The following is a 25,325-nucleotide window of genomic DNA, read 5'->3' as shown; positions in this document are numbered from 1 at the left end:
AAAATTTTTACTGACAAAATTGCTACAGTTGCCTTGGTTCTCTCTAATATAATAACGATAACCCTTATGAGATGCCCGTCAGGTTAGAACTATCACTTTTAAAAATCGAATTTCGATTCCACGGTAAAAAAAACGGTAAAAAACGGAAATTAAATAGATATATTTGATTTTTAAAAGTGGTACTGCTTGTACTTACTCTCTGTACGGGCAAAGAATTCGTTTGTACGGGCAAGTCGCGTCCACGCCCGTACGTAGCTACGGGCCTGCTTCTTCTGCTCCAGTCACACACGATCTGACACGACCGGTACCAGAGCCACCGAAAAAATTATCGCAGAAAAGTGGATCATGTCTTAGTTCTTATAAAAGCAATGCCGATAAGAAGTTTTACCGACACCAGAACAACCAAAATATCATTTCCTCACTAATTAATTTACCAAAAAGTAAAGCAGAGCTTTTAGGCTCTTCTTCGAGCAACGTTATCAAGGCCAATATAATTAAAACATTATGGGAGACTATATTTGGGGTTTATTGAGGGATAGTAACTATGAACATAAGAAAAGTTAAAGTGTACACTTTTAAATCATTTTCCACTTTTTTGTAAGTTATTTCGATATTAGAACTTGATAAAAATATTTATTTGAATTGTTTCCTTTTCAAGTAAAAATTAAAACCACAGATTTTGAAAAATTTCGTTCAAGCGGTTTCGTAAATAGGAAAGCAAACTTTTTCATGCCATATATTTTTTTTTTTTCGTCAAATTACGACCTAAGGAATTAAAATTTAATGCTTTGAAGTCAAAGTCAAATTTTGTGTTGACCCGTATAGTGTGTATGTCCTGCTTGCAACGTGTTGTAGTGTCACGTAGTATCAGCTAACTAAAAACTAAAACTAAGATAATTAAAAACTAAGTTAGCTGGCAACACATTAGCATGCAACCATGTAGGTATGCACTTGGCATCACTGCAATGAAGAATTCGAATGACGTGCAGAATTCTGATTGGCTGAATCTCCCGTTATTCGACTCCCGTCTGATTTCGAAGCGTCAGTTTCCATTGAGTTAGTTTGAAGTGAACCGGCACTCAGCTAACAACGCGAGTTTAAAAAAAGAGAAACGCGTTTATTAAAAGAAACTAAAATTATATTCAAATGTTCAAAAACTATATATACATATTAAAGAAACTAAAAAGAAATAAACTGTGTTTCAAATAAAACAAAGAAAAATCTTTTTTAACCCTAGGACTTATACCCAAGTACAGGTGTGGCCAGTAGCTACTTTGGAGTGATGTAGCTCCTAAATCGCTGAAGAAATTTTTGATCTAGGAAAACGGAATAAATCTACGTCGATTGGTGTCTTATTTGTCGTGCTAGGTCCATGCATTGATGAGATATAAGCTTTCAAAGTTGACACCTACGGCTTCTTACCCGGGTACAGGTGTGGCCAGTAGCTTTTTTTCTCGTTTTTTCTCATTTTTTGAAGGAAAAAATTTTTATTTATTATTTTCTTTATAAAATATTATTTTATTGATTATTTCTTATAACTAAATATGCAAACAAATCTAAATTATTTAATTGTCTTCATTATTTTCACAAATATTACATGTAAATGTATTTGAAGAATGCTGTATGCATATTGGGCGCTGACATATTCTGCACATGTTACGCGTTCGTCTTCTGTGTTGGTCATGGATGTAGCAGAGAAAACAGCTTCCAAACTGCTGTTTCTTTGATTTTGCACCAGCAGCTGCAGACGTTGATGGCCTATTGTCAGCACTTCCTTGCAAGGCCGTACTTATGAAACTCGCGACTGCAATTTTTGTGTTGAAGTTCCGCATCACTTGCTGATTCACCGACCGCTCTTCAATTATGGGCATAGACAGTTCCTTGGCGAGCTGGCGAAGAAATCTCTTACGCTTCGCATTGGTGCATCTGATGTTGGGATTATTCTCATAATATATGATGTACGCTGCCAATGCCGTCAAATCAACCATATTGAAGAATAGGGACAACGGCCACCGCTTTGTCATTCTTTGGCAAGTATATTCTCCAAGCAATTGGTCCATAACGTCCACTCTTCCTTTTGTCTTGTTATAAAACTCGGTCATTTCTGGTTTGCCGCTTTCGCCAATGTGACCATCGTCATGCATTGATGATAGTAATATAACTGCCTTGTTTTTTTCGGCACATAGGAGCAAATGGATATGTTGGGCCTAAAACCGAATGTACTTGACCTCTCTGCACGATCTTTGTGTGCCAACATCTCCTTTGGTATGTAGGGCTTATTTTTCCGCAGAGTTCCAACTGCCGTCAAATTCATGGATGACAAGCTTTCCAGTAGATTTATGTATGTAAAAAAATGTTCCATCGTTATATTGCGGCCGGTTCCATGAAAGCGGCTTACTAAATCCTTGACCACGCGTTCACCCTGGTTAGTTTCCCGTCCCGTAGGTGCTTGGCCAGTATATATTTGTCCATGCAGTGGATATGCGTTTTTGGCATCACATACTCACCACACTTTGATCCCATATTTTGCCGGTTTCGATGGGATGTATTGCTTGAAACGGATGCGGCCACGATATGGAAAGAGTTGCTCGTCTACCGTTAGATATTCACTTGGCTTATATGACTGCTCAAAGTTGTAGTTCATCATGGTCCACAGCTCGGATATTGGTGCAGCTTTGTCAGTTGCCAAACGTTGTGCCCGTGTGTTCCCATCGTCAAACCTTATAAACCGCAGTATGGCCTGAAAGCGGTTAATGCCCATTGACGCACGATATAATGGACAATTTTCCACCGACCACAAGTCCGGCGCACATTCGGCATTGCTGCGGTTAGCGCCAGTCATAATAAGCACTCCAATGAACGCATACATTTCGCTCAAAGTAACCTTCTTCCATGTTTTTGGTTCCCCCTCTGGATGTTTTGCGTTTAATTCCGCATATGTAGCTTCTGCTTTTTTGTTGGTGTAGCGTACTATAATATCCACCATTTCCGGAGTCATAAAACATTTATATGTATTGACTATTGACATCATAGTAGTTGATCTTGCGGGCCCACTTCGCTGTCGCAAAATATTTTGTTGCTGTGGGCTGTGGCTCTGAGCTCCATATGGTACTAGCACGTGCTACGAATTCAGCTGTACGCAAATTAATCTCCTCAGAATCATCTGCAGCATCGGATTCATTGTCAGATTCTTCATAATCAGCCTCATCTACCTGGGCATTGTCAATTGTGTAATCAGGGTCTTCTACATCCGATTCAACCACGCCGTCTGCTACTTGTTCGCTTTCATCCCCTTCAGGGTCGGAAAATAATTCATCATCTGAGATTTCGTCAAACAGGTTTTGTATGTACTGCTCTTTTTTAGCGTCAGATAATCTATATAAAAAAATTAATTTTTATTCCATTTATGAAATTATATTTGAGTTATTTGTATTTACCTCATATATTGATTCGAAGACAAATATTCCATGTTCCTTCTGCTATCCATGTTGTAATATTTTAAATTTTTTCTGACTTGTTATTTTCACAAATATAAATCAACTTCACACTTCAAAAGAACGCTTTACAATGAATATAAACTCGCAAAACTGCCGTTTATATAGCTGCAACCCTTAAGTTTCTGGAAGCATTTCTTACCTGCCAGGTAGTTGGATTATATCAAATGTTGTTTGTCAGCAAATTCTAGCAAGGGTACAATATAATGTCTTCTTCTAAATAATTAAGAGTGCGCGAAAAAGGTTGTATTCTAAAAATTCTAACAACAATAGAAATTATTGACTTCTTAGAAATAACTTAGAATGCGCGCAATTCTTAGAAGCAGGCTACAAATATATGTTTATAACTACTTAAAATGTTCGTAAGACAGTCAGCTACAACATTGCATTAAAAAAAATAACTTGTTTCTCAGAAAAAATGAGAAAAAACGGGTAAAATAGGCTACTGGCCACACCTGTACCCGGGTATAAAAAGTCGTAGTAAAAGTTGGGTATAAGTCCTAGGGTTAAAGAAAAATAGTGGCTAGTGAGTGCGCGACACATTTATCCAGTGTGGGACCAATTAAAACGGAGACCCAAGATGGCGATTGCCAATAAATTATTATAGTGTCTCCACATGACACCAATTGCAGTGTGAAACCGACATCTTTTTAATTTTAATGTGGAACCAACGCCTCTAACACCCCTCTCACTCTTGCCCATCCCTGTTAAAACCGCAAGTTTCCTGGACTCCCTTTAGAGGATATTGATGACAGTTTGTTGAGGCGAAGCACTGCTACAACAACAACACGTTGGGAAGGTGCAAAGGCTAGCATGCCAGGGAATTAAGTAGCACTTTGGCAATGCTGCTGTTATTATTCGGCGGCTCGAACACACGCCATACCACTACACAGACGGAACGAAAATAGAAAAGGGAGTTGGACAGTATTAAAAGAATATGCAGGTAAATCAGACGTCCTGACTCATGGAGTGTCTTCCAGGAGGAGGTCTATGCCATAAAGAGAGCACGCTTCCCAAGGTAGCCGTTCTATGTACCGGAGCGACTCGGGATTTTTCCCGACTAAGGGCTGTCATTTCAGTGTAACCAGGTCCCTTATTTTAGCGGCGAAAGGTTGGCGGAATAAGTTGAAAATTTTACATAATTAGTAGCTAATTAATTGCGAAAAAAAAATGTATAGCTTTGCAAATTTTTTTATGAGATTCTGCGCTAAATAAGACTGAAGTTAGCGGAGCCAATCGGCGAAAGGTTGGCGGAATAAGTGGAAAATTTTACATAATTAGTAGCTAATTAATTACAAATTAATTGCGGAGAAAAACATTTATTGCATTAGAAATTTGTTGTATGACATTTTCCGCTAAAAAGACTGAAATTAGCGAAACCAATCAACGAAAGGTTGGCGAAATAAGTTGTAAATTTGATATAATTAGCAGCTTATTAATTGCAGGAAAAAATGTATTGAATTAAAATTTTTTTAATGGCATTTCCTCTATGGGCCAAGAAGGGGTCAAAAGTGGCCATAATTCGAAATCTTATCAAAATAGCTTACAAATTTCTAACTTTTGATTTTTCATTTTTTGGTTTTACTTTTCTAAAATTTAGAATTAAAAAAATATTTTCTTTTTAATTATTTTTTGCTTTTTGCTATTTAGCCTTTTCTGATATTTTTTTGGGTTTTAAGTATTTGTTTTTTTATATTTATTTTGGGCCAATTTTTTGTTACACTTGTAATTATTTGGAGCTTTTTGGCCGATAAAATAAAGACAAAACACAAGGTTTCTCTTTTCCTCCTACGCTTTTCGATGAAATTTTTTCACCTTCATCAGGGAGACTGTAAAAATAAAATATGATATAAAACAAGATCAACAACAATATAAACTGCGCTTATATGACGGAATTATCAGCCAATGGACGAAGCAGGAAATATGAATGGAGGCAGTGAACTAAATGTAAAGTTTTGTTTATTTATGTGTTAGATGTTGACAGTTTCAATGTTATAAATTGAATGTAAGTATTATGTTAACAACAGGGTGATGTAAATTGTGTAATTCTAACTAATGGGTTAATGTTTGTTTTGTTTTATATCATATTTTATGATAAATATACAGTCTCCCTGATGAAGATGAAAAAATTTCATCGAAACGCGTAGGAGGAAAAGAGAAACCTTGTGTTTTGTCTTTATTTTATCGGCCGAAAAGCTCCAAATAATTATATTTGTTTTTGTTTTACTTTTTAAATTTGTAAATTAAATGTTTTATGTAAATTCTGAATAAAAACGAAAAAGAATTTCCCAATCTTGAATTTATAAATTTTTTTTAAATTTCTTTTACTATTTCTACTTCATTTTTATACGTAAATATGAGTTTAGACTTTTCTTGTATTTTTTTAAATTTTATTTTATTTATTTATTTTTTTTTTGCTTTTTGCTATTTAGACTTTTATGATATTTTTTTGGGTTTTTAAATTTTTTTAAATTTTCTTATTTTTTATTTATTTGTTTCAATTTTTTATATTTTTTTTTAGTCTTAGAGCCGTGTTAGTCTTCGTTGGGAGCGACGATATAAGCCCTTATTATAAGGCCACCGTGGTGTGATGGTAGCGTGCTCCGCCTATCACACCGTATGCCCTGGGTTCAACTCCCGGGCAAAGCAACATCAAAATTTTAGAAATAAGATTTTTCAATTAGAAGAAAATTTTTCTAAGCGGGGTCGCCCCTCGGCAGTGTCTGGCAAGCGCTCCGATTGTATTTCTGCCATGAAAAGCTCTCAGTGAAAACTCATCTGCCTTGCAGATGCCGTTCGGAGTCGGCATAAAACATGTAGGTCCCGTCCGGCCAATTTGTAGGGAAAAATCAAGAGGAGCACGGCGCAAATTGGAAGAGAAGCTCGGCCTTAGATCTCTTCGGAGGTTATCGCGCCTTACATTTATTTATTTATTTTTATAAGAAACATATTTTAAGTCTTATGTTAAGGCAATATACAGACTGTAATTACCTTATGTAAGGATTATAGTTCATCGAAACAAGCAGCGTTGCCGCCGAATTCTTTATACCTTAAAGGGCCCATAATCGATTTTTGGTAGGAAGTATAGTTCACGCTGAAAAGAGTTATAAGTGTGTGGCACATATACATTGTTATGGTTTCGCATCTATGATGGAAGCAGTAAGGAAGGCGGTCGGCATGATGTGGTGGTGCACAGTGGCTAGTTATTGTCGGCTGGGGCGGGTCCTTGCCAACCTTACTGTTCCTGCGCCATAATCAGAAAAAAATGTCATATCATGCCTATTCAAAAACTCAGCTGTCAGATTCAAAAAAAACCCGACAGAAGCGCAGAGCCGACTCAAAACGCTTATAATTCAAATTAAAACGACATCCGGTCGAACCGGATGCCACGGACAGACTGTAACAAACCTACTTCGCTTTGAAGACCTGACGATGAGGCGAACAGGAACACTAACAGACGAGGCTCTGGCGAACTAGGTGGTGGGGAGGGAGGGATGGCCTGAGGGTTCAATGTGGCCGTGTGGATCGTGCCCGAGATGGTCGGGCCAGCACCTTAATGGTGCTGTGTTACCGGAGCGTATCGGATCTGTATCCGACAAAGGACCATCACATCGATAATACTCCCCAAAGCCTTCGGGGAGTAACCTAATCGCTACAACAACAACAACAACAGGCGAACAGGAACCGGATCATCTGTGGGAAGCCACTGCCAGGAACCTCCGATGCCAATCAACGTGGGGCACGACTCACCCCTGAGATAAGAGTCTTAAAGTCCTACTACGAAGCTAGCCGGGCAACATAGGTCCATCAAAAAAAAGTTAAGTCAAATTGGGAATTAATTTTGTTTCCTAGTTTAAAAGGGCTTTGCGGCAATTAGACATTTGTTATGGAGAACTCGTCAAAACTCCGAAAGATGATTTCTAGTGGTTATCGCCCCCACAGAAAAGGCAAAACAAAAAAAGGTGTAGACATTTTGATAAGGAGAACTCGTCCAAACTCCGAAAGGCTAGTCCGACCTAAGCGTGGACTGACAGGGAGTTCACGGTCCTCGGTGAGTACGCATGTGAACATCCTACGAGGTCAGTGCTCGGGGAGAATACTGGGCGAGATGTCCCCGACCGCCAAAACGCCCAGACAAAAAAAGGTCCAATTGGTAGGTATAAAAAAAATCAAATTGTAGTTTGGCAGAAAACCCGTTCTTGTTGGTTCATTGAGGACGAATATCCGAAGCGTGGAAGCGACCTATCAATTTCCCGTTTAGGTCTTCGAGATCATACAGTGCATTGCCTATTTTTCGGAGCACGCGACACTTCAGGTATTTCGGCAGGAATTTGGCGTTAATACCCTGTTTGAAGTTACTTAAGGCAAAGTTTTTCCAGAAAACTTCCTGATCTTCCTTGTAGTTGACTTGCCTAGAGCGCCTGTTATAGGTGGTTACTCCCTCATCCTTGGCCTGATCTAAATTTCTACGGATCTGCTCACGACTATTAGTCAACTTGCCAGTTCTGCTTACTATCGTAACCTGGTCTTCCCGAAGGCTGCCGGGCTTCTCTAAAATTTTGTACGTTGAGGCATGTTGGACCATATTTTGACCATATAATGCAAAGTATGGAGAGCACTGAATCGCCGTATGAAAATCACTTCTCAAAACAGATAAAATCTCGGGTATATGCTTATCCCAATCGGTATGGTCAGGTTTATCTTTCAGAAAATCCTAATCTTCGAAACAATTTCTCTATTAACGCGTTCGGATGCATTTGCTTGAGGAGAATATAACCGCGTCCTCACGTGCGTCACCCCGTAATTTGCTAAAAATTGGTTCATTTCCTTCGAGATAAACTGCTTACCATTGTCACTATGAATAAATTCAGGGACCCCTACAGCTGGAAAAATTTCTGAAGGAAGTAATTTATAACTTTGACAGTGGTGGCTCGTATTTTGACAGATGGTCCAGTACTATAAAAATAAATTGATTGCGCCATTTAGATCTTGGATAAGGCCCTAGGAAATCGCAATATAATCGCTGAAATGGCCTCTCGGATGCAAAGGTGTTCTCTATAGGCGGCCGATTAGTGGGTTTTACAGCCTTGCAAATATCACAACGCTGGACGTAGTCCCCGACGTCCTTAGCCTGCTGCGGCCAGAAGTACTTCTACCTAACACGTTCCAAGGTTTTCTGCCACCTGCCATGGTAACTCCGGTTAGCGTCATGTGCTAATCTCACTGCTTCCTCAGTCAACCCTTTTGGCAACCACAAACGCCACAGCGAGTCTTCTTCCCCTTCCACTCCCTTACGGAATTTAACTCTCTTGAAAATTACCCAGTCCACCTGGGGCCTGCTGACTTACGGAGACAGTCGGTCAAGGGACCTGCCAAGTCAGCAAAATTGGTAATAAACGCCCTGTACCAATTCGCCATGCCCACTGCACCTGCCGAGGGGATTTAGGGATCGGAAAGTTTTGCATTGCTTCTATTTTTCCCTGGTCCACTTTCAAACACCCGCTGCCTATCAAGTACCCTAAGTAGCGTATTTCCTTCTGACAAAATTTACTTTTCTTCACGTTTATTGTCAGCCCTGCGTCTCTCAAACATTTGGCCACTTCCGCTAGCAATTTCAGGTGATCTTCAAAATTAGTGCTGCATACCATCAGGTCGTCCAGGTAGACAAAGACGTTCTCTCGCAGACGCGAAGGGATTGCCTTGTCCATCAGCCTACTCATAGTCTGCGGTCCATTGCACAGACCAAATGGCATTACCTTGAAGTGGTACAGAGGCCTCCCCGGAACTGCGAATGCTGTTTTTTCCTTGGAGCACTCTGTCAATTTGATCTGGAAGAACGCGTCCTTCAGATCAATGCCACTAATAAAATGCGTATCCTTTAGTCTGCTCAATAAGCCGTTGATATGAGGAAGGGGGTATGGGTCCTTCTTAGTCACCGCGTTGACCTTCCTCGAATCTATGCACAGCCTAACTTTACCTGGTTTCCGGACCAGTACTACAGGACTACACCACGGGGAGTTTGATTCTTCTATAACTCCTAATTCGAGTAACCTGTCTAGTTCGCTAAAAGCTTCGGCTTGCCTCGGTGGCGAAAGAGGGAAATGTTTGCTTTTTATGGGAACGGCATCACCGGTGTCAATGTGATGCTCCACTAATTTAGTTTGCCCTAGGCCTAACTTCTCGTACGAAGAAAACGTCTCTATGACCTTTTGCAATTCAAATTTCCGGGTTGGTGACAAATCATGGAGGTTAAGTTCTTCGTCCTTTTCATTTCTAACCTCTATGCTATCTACGCTTGGGAATATTTCGGGAGCTAACGCAAATGCTCTCCAAAAATCTACCCCGAAGTAAGCTTCTTGGAGAAGTGAAGGAACTAGGTAAAAACGAATAACCTTTGTGGTATTCTTGACAGTGACCGGTAGAGATACTGAGCATAAGATTTTTTGCTTGTTGCCACCCGCAGTATATATGAATGCATGTAAGGGCTGATAATCGAAGCCGTTATCTTTCAGGAATTCTACACCATTCTTCCCTAAAATGGAGACGTTGGCTCCCGAGTCCAACAACCCTACAATAAGACTATCTTTAATCTTAGCCTTTACGAGAGGCCTTTCATCCTCTGTAAGCGTCAACGTGGTGGCTTGCAGCAGTCTACGCTCCTGTACTCTCCTGTGGTATCTTTCCCTACACTTCAAAATATTTTCTGATACCGGATATTGTTCAAAAATGCCATTTCTTATTTGTTTGTACCTATGTTCCCCTTCTTCTAGACTTGGTGAAAAATGCGTCTGGCAAGCGACATCCCTATGCTGGCGTCGCAGAATTTGAAACGGTTCGCCCATCGCGGATGAGGACGTTTGACTCTCGGATTCAGAATTGTTGGTATCATCCGTACTGTCCGGGAAAGTTACGATTACATTTGGTTGCCAGGGTACTACTGCACCTCGGAAGCTCATCACCTCCATGCAGAGATTCACCCTCTGGTTCGGTGCACGGGACGACACCTCGAGCACCGGCTGGTGTGGGAGCTATAAAGCCGAACGAGGTTCCCTCGCCTTCTCGCTCGGGTACTGGTTTCCCTGCCTGCGATGGTCCCTAGGGCATTTAGGAGTAAATACACCCTTATACCCACATCTAAAACAAAAAGGATTCTTAATGGGTTCCTCACAGTATATATAGTAGTGGCCCATTGCCTGGCAATTCCAGCATTGGATTCCCGAATAGTCCGGTCTCCTGTTGCGTCGATATTCCAGCGCCTCTATCTGCGGATGCATTTCGCCGTCCTTGCTTTCCATCCTCATGTCTGGGGTTGTCACGCGTGCTTCGTTTACATGCCGTCCTGGGTAAGTAGCTTCCAACAGCTTGCTTTCTTTCAGCACTTGTTCACCTCTGCGTGCTACGCAAATGCAAATATGTCATAAATATTACGAAATGTATACAAACTTCTTAAAAAATTATCTACAAACAAATTTTCGTAAAACTTTTAAATATAATAAAGCCACAGCAATTTTGGCTTATATACATGTTTATAGGTTGTCTTAGGCTCAATTACGTACCAGTATCGTGGAGGGAAGTCAACGTGGTCTTTATCCCCAAGGCAGAGAAACCCTCCCACTCTAAACCAAATGATTATAGGCCTATAAGCTTATCTTCTTTTCTGCTTAAAGCACTCGAAAGACTCCTAGAGGACTACATCAGGAGGAGGATTGAGCCGTCGCTTCTTTCGCAAGCTCAGCATGCCTATACTAAGGGCAGGTCAACTGACACGGCCTTGCACTGCTTAGCGGTCATCGCCGCTCTACGCATAAGGGAAACAGGTCTCTGGTCAAATGGATCTAGTGGACACGCAACAATCCTGGGCACGAACGCCCCAGTCCCAATACCGGTGCGCACTGACTACTGCACGCCAAAGATCGTTTTCGCTAAAAACTATAGTATATATATACCATCGCAACAGGACTGGAATACCAGACAACATACGGTACCGGGTGCCATCAACATATCCACGGATGGTTCTAAGCTTGACGGGAAGGTGGGAGCAGGCCTCTTTTCGCCGGATCTGGGTCTAGATGTCTCTTTTCGCCTACCAGATCACTGTGGTGTTTACCAAGCGGAAATTCTGGCAATACACAGGGCTGTGAACCATCTCGGGTCTATGCCGAAGGATGGTACACGGGTGTTTATTTTCTCAGACAGCCAGGCCGCATTAAAGGCCCTGGACTCATTCGTCGACAACGCAAAGTCGGTCACTGAATGCCGCAGATATCTTAACGAGATGGCTCAGCACTTCAGTATCAGCCTTATATGGGTACCTGGGCACAGGGATATTGAAGGCAATTGCAGAGCAGACGAGCTGGCCAGAAGAGGCACCACCGACCATATCCTTCCGGGAAATGATTCGGTACGTATACCCATGGCCACATTCAGGCTTCGTGTGAACACAAACACTATAAGAATTGCAAATGTACTATGGTAGTTATAAATTGTTTGATTTTGCAAAAATCAATACTAGCAATTACTAAACTTTGGCACAAACTATCAAAGGCGCAGGTATTGTAAACTGTTGTTAGTTTTTTCTGTATCATCGTTGGTTGCAATTTACATGAATTTTCATTCTTTAGAAACGGGATAGATTTCGATTTTGTCCTCTCAGTTTTTTTTTTTTTGATCTTTGAATAAAGAGCGTCATCTACTTCGTATTGCCGTTGTCCTTAGTATTTGCCTAATTTCTGCTTTTTGCAAACACCTCATTTAATTTGTTGGTCCCTGCCACAAATTGTCATCCTCCCAGCAGATCCTTGCAGGCAGACTGAGCTATATTCCCCTGCTCCGGGAAGGTATCGAACCCAAACCGAGTCGTGTACGTGATCCCGGCCCAGAGAAATGGTTTTGCTGCGTTTGTCGGAAAAGAATTTTTTTAGGATGGTGACACCCTTGCCAGTGTCACGTGTAAGGGATGAATGCATCGGACGGGATATTCTGGGCTAGAGCCCCAAAAACCGGACGTCCTCGTGACTTTTATAAATCTTTTGTGGCTCCTTGCTGTTCACGCCCAAGAGCGTCCGTAGTCTGTGCCTTAGCGCCCCACCACCACTGCCCTCTAGAAGTCCCTTGGCGCCACCAGCTCACACGGCCGCTTCCACACATGACTACAATATCCGTAGTAGAGCCGGTTACAATCCCTGCCCTCGCCTTCTTCTCCCCCTCTCTTCGGAACTAGCACTAGAGTAGGCCAGGGACAGTGTCCTAGAACGTGATGGCATATCTGTCCGGTCAGGCGATGTAAACCTAGAAATCATCAACATTTACATTCCTCCTGTCACCTGTTGCCCTAGTGGCTACTGCTCTGATATCAGAGCACTAGCCACTGGCGATAATCGAATTATCTTAGTCGATTTCAATGCCCATCATGATCTATGGCATTCAAACCTACAGGCGAACAGCAGGGGTGAGATGTTAATAGAGGAAACGACGTTCTGCACAATAAACGTAGATGCCCCACTCGTATGGTAGGAAGCTGTCACAGTTCGCCAGATCTATCCATCGTGAGCGCAGGACTAGTAAACTTCTTCAACTGGCAGCCGATGGTTGTTGTTGTTGTTGTAGCAGTGCTTCGCCCCACCTAACAGCCGCGACCGATCACAAATTGTCATCAATATCCTCTAACGGGAGTCCAAGGAAACTTGCTGTTTCAACAGGGGTAGACCATAATCAAAGGGGTGTTAGAGGCGTTGGTTCCACATTACAATTAAAGAGATGGTTGGTGTCATGTGCGGACACATTGCAAGCGGGGCATACATTTTGTATGTCGGGGTTGATTCTGGATAGGTAAGAGTTTAACCCGTTACAGTATCCAGAACGAAGTTGAGCAAGAGTGACACGCGTTTCCCTGGGGAGTGTGCGTTCCTCTTCCACAAGTTTTGGGTACTTTTCTTTGAGTACTGGATTCACTGGGCAATTCCAGGCATAAAGGTCCGACGCCTGTTTGTGGAGTTCACCAAGGACCCTCTTGTGTTTTTTTGCTTCATACGGCTGGGTTCTCAGGTGCCGTATTTCCTCAAAATGCTTACGGAGATGACTCCTTAAGCCCCTAGGCGGTATTGGCTCATTAATCAGATGTCTGTTTGGATGCCCAGGTTTCTGGGTATTCAACAGGAACTGTTTGGTTAGCATCTTATTTCTCTCCCTGATGGGGAGTATCGCTTCATTATGTAGATGGTGTTCTGGGGACATAAGAAGACAGCCCGTGGCGATTCCGAGAGCAGTATTTTGGCAGACCTGTAGCTTCTTCCAGTGGGTAATTTTTAGGCTTGGCGACCATATGGGTGACGCGTAGCACGTAAACGGCTGGCCAATTGCTTTGTATGTAGTAATGAGCGTTTCTTTATCTTTTCCCCAGGTACTGCCAGCAAAGTATTTGAGGATTTTATTACGGCTCTGGATTTTCGGAACAATTGCGGCTGCGTGCTCACCAAAATGTAGATCCTGATCAAACGTCACACCCAAGATTTTGGGGAGTAAGACAATCGGTAGCGTAGTGCCATCGACGTGGATGTTGAAAATGGTCGACATTTGGGACGTCCATGTTGTAAATAAGGTCGCGGAAGATTTAGTCGGTGATAATGCCAGGTTTCGCGAGGCGAAAAAACTGGAGAGATCAGGGAGGTAGCCGTTTATTCTGTTGCAGGGCTCATCGATCTGTGGGCCTGGGCCTGTGGCCATTATTGTGCAGTCATTGGCGTATGAAACGATAGTGACTCCTTCTGGTGGTGAAGGTATCTTAGATATGTAGAAATTAAACAAAAGTGGGGATAGGACACCACCCTGTGGCACCCCTTGTTTAATTCTTCTTGGTTTTGATGTTTCGTTTCTAAATTGCACCGATGCCTGCCGACCACCCAGATCATTTGCGGCCCACTTTTTAAGACATGGGGGAAGGGTGGACCCTTCCAGGTCTTGCAGTAACGTGCCATGGTTGACCGTATCAAAAGCTTTTGATAGGTCTAGCGCTACGAGTACTGTTCTATGGTGGGGGCCTTGATTTAAACCGCAATGTATCTGGGTGCTGATGGCATTTAGCGCGGTGGTGGTGCTATGGAGTTTTCTGAAGCCATGCTGATGACAGGCTAGCTGCAAATTTGCTTGGAAGTAGGGGAGCAAAATGGCTTCAAGCGTCTTTGCTACTGGCGATAGGAGAGATATCGGAAGAAGAAGAATATAAATCTTTTACAGACAACCGCTTTGCTGCCCTCCCTATCCCGACTGATGCCCGCCAAGGGGAGCGTGTCTTCCGTAAGGTCATTGAATCCGCGAGCGCTTTCTGCCGACAATATATAATGCATCCTACGGTCGACAAAGATAGATGGAGAGCCAATAGACACGCACATAAACACAAATTCATCGCGTCACCAATCACCATCACCGCTAAAGAGGTTGAGGACGCCATTGGTCGCGCTAAACCATCCAAAGCAGTCGGCCCAGACGGCATAGCCATGCCGATGCTTAAAAGCCTAGGGAAAGAGGGTTTCAAATATTTAGCGCATGTCTTCAACCTGTCTCTTTCCACCTTTGTCATACCCGAGAAATGGAAAATGGCCAAGGTGGTCCCGCTACTAAAGCCTGGGAAACCAGCTAACATAGGTGAGTCGTATCGTCCGATATCTCTCCTATCGCCAGTAGCAAAGATGCTTGAAGCCATTTTGCTCCCTTATTTCCAAGCAAATTTGCAGCTAGTCTCTCACCAGCATGGCTTCAGAAACCTCCATAGCACTACCACCGCGCTAAATGCCATTAGCACCCAGATAAATTGCGGTTTAAATCAATACCCCCACCATAGAACAGTACTCGTAGCGCTAGACCTATCAAAAGCTTTTGATACTAATGGCCACAGGCCCAGGCCAAAAGATCGATGCGCTATGCAATAAAATAAAGGGCTACCTCCCTGAACTCTCCAGTTTTTTCGCCTCGCGAAACCTGGAATTATCACCGATAAAAAATTTCCGCGACCTTATTTACGACATGGACGTCCCAAATGTCGACCATTTTGAACATCCACATCGATGGCACTACGCTACCGACTGTCCTACACCCCAAAATCTTGGGTGTGACGTTTGATAAGGATCTACATTTTCGTGAGCACGCAGCCGCTATTGTTCCGAGAATTTAGAGCCGTAACAATATCCTCAAATCCCTCGCTGGCAGTACCTGGGGAAAAGATAATAAAACGCTCATGACTACATACAAAGCAATTAGCCAGCCGATTACGTGCTACGTGTCACCCATATGGTCGCCAAGCCTAAAAATTACCCACTGGAAGAAACTACAGGCCTGCCAAAATACTGCTTTCAGAATCGCCACGGGCTGTCTTCTTATGTCCCCAGAACACCATCTGCATAATGAGGCGAGAATACTCCCCATCAGGGAGAGAAATGAGATGCTGACCAAACAGTTCCTGTTGAATACCCAGAAACCTGAGCATCCCAACAGACATCTGATTGATGAACCAGCACCGCCTAGGAGCTTAAGGAGTCCGCAACCATTTTGAGGAAATACGGCACCTGAGAACCCAGCCGTATGAAGCGAAAAAACACAAGCAGGTCCTTGGTGAACTCCATAAACAGGCGTCGGCCTTTATGCCGGGAATTGCCCGGTGAATCCAGTACTTAAAGAAAAGTATCCAAAACCCGCGGAAGAGGAACGCATACTCCCCAGGGAAACGCGTGTCACTCTTGCTCAACTTCGTTCTGGATACTGTAACAGGTTAAACTCCTACCTATCCAGAATCAACCCCGACATACAAAATGTATGCCCCGCTTGCAATGTGTCCCCACATGACACCAACCATCTCTTTAATTGTAATGTGGAACCAACGCCTCTTAACACCCCTTTCCTTATGGTCCACCCCTGTTGAAACGGCAAGTTTCCTTGGACTCCCGTTAGAGGATATTGATGCCAATTTGTGATCGGTCACGGCTGTTAGGTGGGGCGAAGCATTGCTACAACAACAACAACATATCGGACGATACGACTCTCCTATGTTAGCTGGTTTCCCAGGCTTTAGTAGCGGGACCACCTTGGCCATTTTCCATTTTTCGGGTATGACAAAGGTGGAAAGAGACAGGTTGAAGACATGTGCTAAGTATTTGAAACCCTCTTTCCCTAGGCTTTTAAGCATCGGCAAGGCTATGCCGTCTGGGCCCACTGCTTTGGATGGTTTAGCGTGACCAATGGCATCTTCAACCTCTCTGGCGGTGATGGTAATTGGTGACGCGCTGAATTTATGTTTATGTGCGTGTCTGTTGGCCCTCCGTCTATCTTTGTCGACCGTAGAATGCATTACATATTGATGGCAGAAAGCGCTGGCGCATTTTTTCGAATCCGATAGCACTTTATCGCCGAAGGCGATGGAAACTTTGTCATTGTGCTTAGACGGATTCGATAGCGACTTTACGGTGGACCAAAGTTTACCCACACCGGCAGGGAGGTTACAACCCCTTAGATGCTCCTCCCATTTCGCCCGCTTGTGTTCATCCACAAGCAATCTAATACGTTGGTTTATATCCCTTATTTAGGGGTCGCCTGGGTCGAGCTGTCTTATAAGGTCACGTTCTCTCACTAAATTTGCGGCCTCCGCCGGGAAGTGGGGCCGAATTTCGGGAATTCTCCCGGCGGGAATGATACGTGCCGAGGCGTATTGAATGACCTTGCGGAAAGCACGCTCCCCTTGGCGGGCATCAGTCAGGATAGGGAGGGCAGCAAAGAGGTTGTCTGTAAAAGATTTGTATTCGTCCCACTTTCCTTTCTTAAAGTTTATGAAAGTGCGTTTTTCTGTAACGATGAAGTCGGCGGTACGCTCGAACGAAATAAGTATAGGCAGGTGGTCGGATGCCAATGTTACCGTCGGCTGCCAGTTGACGCAGTTTACGAGTTCTGCGCTCACGATTGAGATATGCGGCGAACTGTGACAGCTTCCTACCATACGTGTGGGGGCGTCTCCGTTTATTGTGCAGAACGTCGTTTCTTCTGTTTGATCCGCCAACATCTCACCCCTACTGTCCGCCCGCAAGTTTGAATGCCATAGATCGTGATGGGCATTAAAGTCGCCTAAGATAATGCGATTGTTGCCAGTGAGTAAGGCGCTAATATTAGGGCGGTATCCACTGGGGCAACAGGTGGCAGGAGCGATGTAGATGTTGATGATTTCTAGGTTTGCATCGCCTGACCGGACAGATAGGCCTTGACGTTCTAAGACATTGTCCCTGCGGCAGCCGATGGTAACATTGGCATCTTACCACCTGCCTATACTCCTTTCGCTCGAACGATTCGCCGACTTCATCGTAACCGAGAACAGCACTTTCATCAACTTTAAGAAAGGAAAGTGGGATGACTACAGGGGTGGACCATAATGAAAGGGGTGTTAGAGGCGTTGGTTCCACATTACAATTGAAGAGATGGTTGGTGTCATGTGGGGACACATTGCAAGCGGGGCATACATTTTGTATGTCGGGGTTGATTCTGGATAGGTAATAGTTTAACCTGTTACAGTATCCAGAACGAAGTTGAGCAAGAGTGACACGCGTTTCCCTGGGGAGTATGCGTTCCTCTTCCGCGAGTTTTGGATAATTTTCGTTAAGTACTGGATTCACCGGGCAATTCCCGGCATAAAGGTCCGACGCCTGTTTATGGAGTTCACCAAGGACCTGCTTGTGTTTTTTCACTTCATACGGCTGGGTTCTCAGGTGCCGTATTTCCTCAAAATGCTTACGGAGATGACTCCTTAAGCCCCTAGGCGGTGCTGGTTCATCAATCAGATGTCTGTTGGGATGCCCAGGTTTCTGGGTATTCAACTGGAACTGTTTGGTCAGCATCTCATTTCTCTCCCTGGTGGGGAGTATTCTCGCCTCATTATGCAGATGGTGTTCTGGGGACATAAGAAGACAGCCCGTGGCGATTCTGAGAACAGTATTTTGGCAGGCCTGTAGTTTCTTCCAGTGGGTGATTTTTAGGCTTGGCGACCATATGGGTGACGCGTAGCACTTAATCGGCTGGCTAAATGCTTTGTATGTAGTCATGAGCGTTTCTTTCTCTTTTCCCCAAGTACTGCCAGCGAGGGATTTGAGGGTTTTGTTACGGCTCTGAATTCTCGGAACAATTGCGGCTGCGTGCTCACCAAAATGTAGATCCTGATCAAACGTCAAACCCAAGATTTTGGGATGTAGGACAGTTGGTAGCGTAGTGCCATCGACGTGGATGTTCAAAATGGTCGACATTTGGGACGTCCATGTTGTAAATAAGGTCGCGGAAGATTTAGTCGGTGATAATGCCAGGTTTCGCGAGGCGAAAAAACTGGAGAGGTCAGGGAGGTAGCTGTTTATTTTATTGCATAGCGCATCGATCTTTGGGCCTGGGCCTGTGGCCATTATTGTGCAGTCATCGGCGTAGGAAACGATTGTGACTCCTTCCGGTGGTGAAGGTAGCTTAGATATGTAGAAATTAAACAAAAGTGGGGATAGGACACCACCCTGTGGCACGCCTTGTTTAATCCTCCTTGGTTTTGATGTTTCGTTTCTAAATTGCACCGATGCCTGCCGACCACCCAGATAATTTGCGGTCCACCTTTTAAGACATGGGGGAAGGGTAGACCCTTCCAGGGGGTGCAGTAACGAGCCATGGTTGACCGTATCAAAAGCTTTTGATAGGTCTAGCGCTACGAGTACTGTTCTATGGTGGGGGTATTGATTTAAACCGCAATTTATCTGGGTGCTAATGGCATTTAGCGCGGTGGTAGTGCTATGGAGTTTTCTGAAGCCATGCTGATGAGGGGCTAACTGCAAATTTGCTTGGAAATAAGGGAGCAAAATGGCTTCAAGCGTCTTTGCCACTGGAGATAGGAGAGATATTGGACGATACGACTCACCTATGTTAGCTGGTTACCCAGGCTTTAGTAGCGGGACCCCTTGGCCATTTTCCATTTCTCGGGTATGACAAAGGTGGAAAGAGATAGGTTGAAGACATGCGCTAAATATTTGAAACCCTCTTTCCCTAGGCTTTTAAGCATCGGCATGGCTATGCTGTCTGGGCCCTCTGCTTTGGATGGTTTAGCACGACCAATGGCGTCCTCAACCTCTTTAGCGGTGATGGTGATTGGTGACGCGCTGAATTTGTATTTATGTGTGTGTCTATTGGCCCTCCGTCTATCTTTGTCGACCGTAGGATGCATTATATATTGTTGGCAGAAAGCGCTCGCGCATTTTTTCGCATCCGACAGCACTTTGTCGCCAAAGGCGATGGAAACTTTGTCTTTGTGCTTAGTCGGATTTGATAGGGACTTTACGGTGGACCAAAGTTTACCCACACCGGTAGAGAGGTTACAACCCCTTAGGTGCTCCTCCCATTTCGCCCGCTTGTGTTCATCCACAAGTGTAAGATGACCATCGTGGTCATCTTTATTTCCGTCGTAGTGGACGTAGTTTATTGCCCAAACGCTTTAACGCCACTTAAGTAAGGCACACGATACTAGTTACGTAGACTCACGCAAATACACCGATTTCAATAAACAAGAAATGATGCATTTTACTTTATAGTATAGTCCTTTTCTTTATTTGTTCTTATAAAAATGTTCAGAAATTTAGAAATTAACACATATATACATATATAGATGTGCGAGCTGCTTTTTTTTTTGCTTCTGGACGAGTTAAATGCGCGGAATTAATTGGCTTCTATTCATTTTACAGATAGCCCTTATTGTGAATGTGTTGTTTTGACAGGTAACCCTTATTGTGAACTATGGTTGTGTTTAATAAGCATTGCTTGACTTTATGGTAACGCAACACTTGCCGTAAGGGTTACCTTAGCCGTAAAGGTAAACTTAGGTTTGCATCACCTGACCGGACAGATAGGCCTTGACGTTCTAAGACATTGTCCCAGCGGTCGATGCCAGGATCAAATATATAATATTGCACAGAGTGGTGTATGATAAACGCGAGGCCGCCTCCATTTCCGCTCTCGCGGTCTTTCCTGTGGACATTATACCCAGAGCAGGTCTGCAATGCAGATCTTGCTGTGAGTTTAGTCTCTTGAATCGCAGCAATGCGGATGTTGTGCCGCTTCATGAAATCGACTATCTCCGTAATCTTCCCAGTTAGTCCATTACAGTTTAACTGCAGAATTCTGAAGTGCATAAGGGGTGACTGACGGGTGACTACGCCTGGGTTGTGGAAGGCCAGGACGCTGTAGTGCCATAGTAAATTGCATTAAAATAAATTGCGATGGCAACCCTCTTTAGAAATGTGCAAGATGCAACCATACATCAGATGCACTTGGCATCACTAAAATTGTTAGAGTCGAGGAACTCGGAGAGTTTCTGATTGGTTGAAACTGCCGTTGATCGACGCCATGATTTATTTCGACGCCATAATTAATTTCGTTGCTAAGCAACGTGAGGAAAAATATGCCAAGCCGCAGAGTTGCGTTAGCGGCAGTTTTTCAGTTTGAAGTGAACCGGCCGACCCATCAGTCGCGAGAAATAAAACCCGCAACCAACAAAGCACAAGCGGTATCATTAGAAACTTGTGAAAAAAGTAGAACCGCATTTGGTGAACTAAAGTGTGCAAGTAAAGTTTTATTAGAACTAAAAGTCTATAAGTAAAACTAAGAACTAAAAGTTTATAAACATTAAAAATATAAATTCAGTTTTAAATACATGCTAAAGAAAAGACAATTTTAATTTCATTTTTTGAATTTGGAAAATAAAACTAAACAAAACTAGGTAAGTGCTGGTGTGCTGCGGGCCGTGAGTGCGGAGAACATTTTTGGCGGATCCATAAGATGGATCCTCAATATGGCGACCCTGGGCCGAAGCCCAGTAAAAACGGTGTGTGGCCGAAAGGAGGCAAGCCTCCCAACAGGCGTGGGTCCTAAGTAAAAAAGAGAAGCCCTGCACAAAATTTAAAAAAAATAATGGAAAAACGAATAATCTACAAAAAATATAAAAGTTAAAAACCTATCTACAAAAAAAAAAAAAAATTAAAAAAAAAAAACATCAAAAATCTACAAAAAAAAAAACTACAAAAATTTAAAGCCATTTACAAAAAAAAATACAAAACATTTAAAAATTCTTACAAAAAAAATATAAAACATTAAAAACTATTACAAAAAAAATATAAAAATTTGAAAAAAAAATATACAAAAAAATTTAAATAAAATCTACATGAAATACAAGTTTAAAATTCTACAAATATATAAAATCAAAAATAGCACAAAAGGTTTAAAATCAAAAATTACAAAACAAGTACAAAAGATTAAAACTATTACAAAAAAAAAAAATTTTAATTTGGAAAATCTACAAAAAATACAAAAATTTCAAAAACCTTTTCAACAAATTAATATTTAAAATCATTACATCCAAAAACATATTAAACTGAGAAAATTTAAAAAAATTTAAAATTATTAAAAACCAAAAAAAATATATAAAAATTAACAAAAACCTACAAAATGGAATCAACAGAATTATTGTAGTGGTGGTGGATTTTTTTGGCCGTGGCTAGTCGACGAAAAAGAGTGAAAACTTTTAAAATACATATAATAAAATATTTAATTAAAGACAGAAGTAATAAGAAAATGCAAACGGTAATAATATAAAAATTTAAACGGCAGCAGAAATAACACAAAAACGAAAAAACGGAGAAAAACTGTAAAAACTAAAATTTTGAACTGTATAATAAATGCTAAACTGTACAAAAACTTTTGTGAAACGGCACTAGCCACGCTACTTGTAACGGCACTAGCCACGCCACCACCATAACGGAGCAACTTTGAGAACAAAGAGTGAAGCCAGCAAGCAGCGAGCGCATCAGCAGAACTTCGAGCGCAGTAGCACAGCGACAAGCAGTGGCACAGTAAGCGGTACTCGGTATGGCGCACAGTGTGCGAAAATAACTGTCATTTATATAATAAATAATTTTCATACTTTCATATAACCTTTTTTTTTTCAATTTTCGACATCCAATACATTACTAAAATATAAATACATTTCATATTATTCAACTTTTAGAAATTACTTATCTATATATAAAAAAAAAAAAAATAATAATAAATATATATATATTTTTGCATTATATTCGAAAATTTTCTTTCACATATTGGTATATGCGTAAAACCGGTTAAAAACCAATAATTACAATTTTTCTTTAACGCGGTGCGTCCGTGTAAAAATATGACATAAATTTTTTTTTAATCCCGGTGCGTCCGAGGACATTTATATTACAATTTTGAAAAGATGCGGTGCGCTCGTATCTATAAAAATAAAAACAAATCAAATTTGATAAAAACGGTGCGACCGTTTCAACCCTTATATAAAATTATTTGCCATTCTCCAATTTTTGCATTTAAATAATAAAAATTCAATTAAATATCATAATTTTACCATACATTTCAAATTCGGAATTCCAACTTTCTGCAATAAGTATTCGCTAACCAACTGTATTATAAAATCTAAAAGCTTTCAAAAATACATACTTTCACAAATTCCTTATATTTTCATAAATTTCCTTTAAAAGTACTTTCATAATTTCCTTTTGAGCTCAACTTAAATCAGTTCTACAATCAAAATTCAGGTTTTCGTTAAATTATCGGATAATTCTTTCAGCTTTACCCTATCAAAACCCACTTGTCTTGCAATTCTGCATAACTTCTCTAATCAAGCATAACCCATTCTCGAATAATCCTCTCATTCAAATTTAACTTCCTTTAAACTCAATTCCTATTCAATCTTCATAAACAAATTCCACATATCTTGCAACAAAAATTTTAATATTTCGTCTATTCGTTTCAACGCGTATGGACCTAAGAAGCGGGAAGGTTGTTTCTAAAGATTCCCATCCGAGTTCAAGTTCCAAAAATTCAGAGCAAAATTTAGATTCCGAAAACTCAGAGCAAGATATAGATTCCAATAATTCAGATTCCGATTCATCTTCAAGTGCATCGTCAGCTGATACCTTAACAAATGAAAATAATTATAAATTATCCCTGAGTGCAGATATTTTAGGATTTGCTGATCAACCTGTAATTCCAAATTCTAGTTTCTCTATTCTAACTCCGGTTGTTAACGTTACAACCATGGCCACAATCGAGGAGGAAAAATCGTTTATTAATACTTGTGCCTCGATTATGCGAGACAACTACAGTGGAGACCCGTTAGCACTTGGCTCATTTATAAATAAAGTTGAATTAATGGAAGTATTCTCTAACGAAAATTTAACTCCTACTTTTATTGCATTTTTAAAATCCAAGCTCGAAGGCAAAGCTCGCGAAGCACTACCAACGCATATAGAATCAGTCAGCCAAATTAAAGAAGCGCTATGTAGTGAAATTAGGCCAGACAACTCGAAAGTTGTCGCGGGAAAAATTGCAGCCTTAAGAGTAACCAATAACAATTTTTCAGAATTTTCAAAGCAGGTAGAAGAGCTTTCTGACTCGTTAGAGCGCTGTCTAATCATTGAAGGTATAACAAAGGCAAAAGCCCACGAGATGGCGGTTGAACAAACCATTAGCGTTTGTAGATTAAATAGTAGGTCAGATATGGTGAAATCAATCCTTGCGTCAACAACCTTCAAAGATTCAAAGGACCTAGTAGCGAAAATGATTATAGAGCGAGAACAGGAAGTTAAAGAACGGCAAGTGTTAGCGTTTCGGTCACATCCGATAAGATATAGTAATTTCCGTGGAAATTCTAGAGGTAACAGTAATTTCAGATATAACAACAATAGTAATTTTCGATTTAACGGTAATGCAAATAGGCAACACACTAATACAAATTTCCGAAATAACAATTATAACAGAGGCTATAATCACAATTATAACAGAGGCAATAATCGCAATTATAATAGAGGCAATAGAAATTCCAACAATAACAACAATAATCGGTCCGGAAATAACAGAAATTCCAGTAATCAGGGTTCAAATTCTAGAAATTCAGCCAATGTTCGTTCTTTAAAAGCCGAAGCCCCTCAGGCGCGAACACTGAGGGAGCAGGAGCAATTCGACTAAATACTTTTCAATCAATATATTGTCTAAATTTAAATTTTTCCGACTTCGTCGAAGTCGCTTGTAGCGATTTTCATAACAAATGTTCCTTTCTAGTAGATTCACAGGCAGACATTTCACTAATAAAAATTTCCAGTTTGGCAAACGATGTAGAAGTAAACAATAGTAACGTAATAAATATAACAGGCGTAACAACAGACACGGTAACAACACTAGGAACAATTAATACAAGTATAATCGCATCAAATACATTTTTTCCTCAGACTCTTCACGTTGTCAATGACAACTTTAATATCCCTTCGGACGGTATAATAGGGAAAGACTTTCTAAAAGCGAACAAATGCATAATCAATTATGCTAATGACACAATTACATTCGGACAAGGGACAGAAAAGGTAAATATTTCAATTTTGCATAGCACTTCAACAAATACTCTCATAATTCCACCAAGATGCGAAGTTTTCGTGTTTTTAGTTTGAAAAATTCGAAAAGTCCAGTTTTTGTTGATTCTCAGGAACTTTGTAACGGTGTTTTCACAGCGAAATGTATCGTTGATACAAAAAACCCAATAATAAAATTTATCAACACCACCGACGAGATCAAGTACGTAAAAGATTTCAATATTCAAACTGAAGACATTAAAAACTTCAATGTCTATCGCATAAATGATACACCTATCGATTCAAAACGTATAGAAGAGCTTAAATCAATTTTAGCAAAACAAATGCCTTCTTACGCTAAAAAGAAATTACTTGATTTATGTTTGAAATATTCCGATATTTTTGCATT

The 25,325-nt window shown here is 41.4% G+C and overlaps 2 protein-coding genes across 2 annotated transcripts in view; both read right to left on the bottom strand.

The window, feature by feature from the left end:
- Positions 1-817: 817 nt before the first annotated feature.
- LOC137252826 (cystathionine gamma-lyase-like) overlaps positions 818-25,325 on the bottom strand; it is a 47,156-nt gene continuing 22,648 nt past the window's right edge. Inside the window, exon 2 of the mRNA XM_067788917.1 lies at positions 818-1,083. The gene's annotated coding sequence lies outside the window, so the exon portion shown is untranslated. The remainder of the gene's footprint in view (positions 1,084-25,325) is intronic.
- On the bottom strand, positions 2,050-4,573 carry LOC137252396 (uncharacterized). Its single transcript, XM_067788011.1, has 2 exons — positions 3,438-4,573; positions 2,050-3,375 (listed from the first exon to the last, which is right to left on the bottom strand). Exons 1-2 carry the CDS (start codon positions 3,485-3,487, stop codon positions 3,006-3,008), a joined length of 420 nt encoding a protein of 139 aa, XP_067644112.1. The 5' UTR covers positions 3,488-4,573; the 3' UTR covers positions 2,050-3,005.

This window comes from Eurosta solidaginis, chromosome 5 (genome assembly GCF_040869045.1).
Source record: "Eurosta solidaginis isolate ZX-2024a chromosome 5, ASM4086904v1, whole genome shotgun sequence".
Taxonomy (NCBI): domain Eukaryota; kingdom Metazoa; phylum Arthropoda; class Insecta; order Diptera; family Tephritidae; genus Eurosta; species Eurosta solidaginis.
The sequence above is the reverse complement of the archived record's forward strand: the minus strand, read 5'-3'. Positions and strand labels throughout refer to the sequence as shown.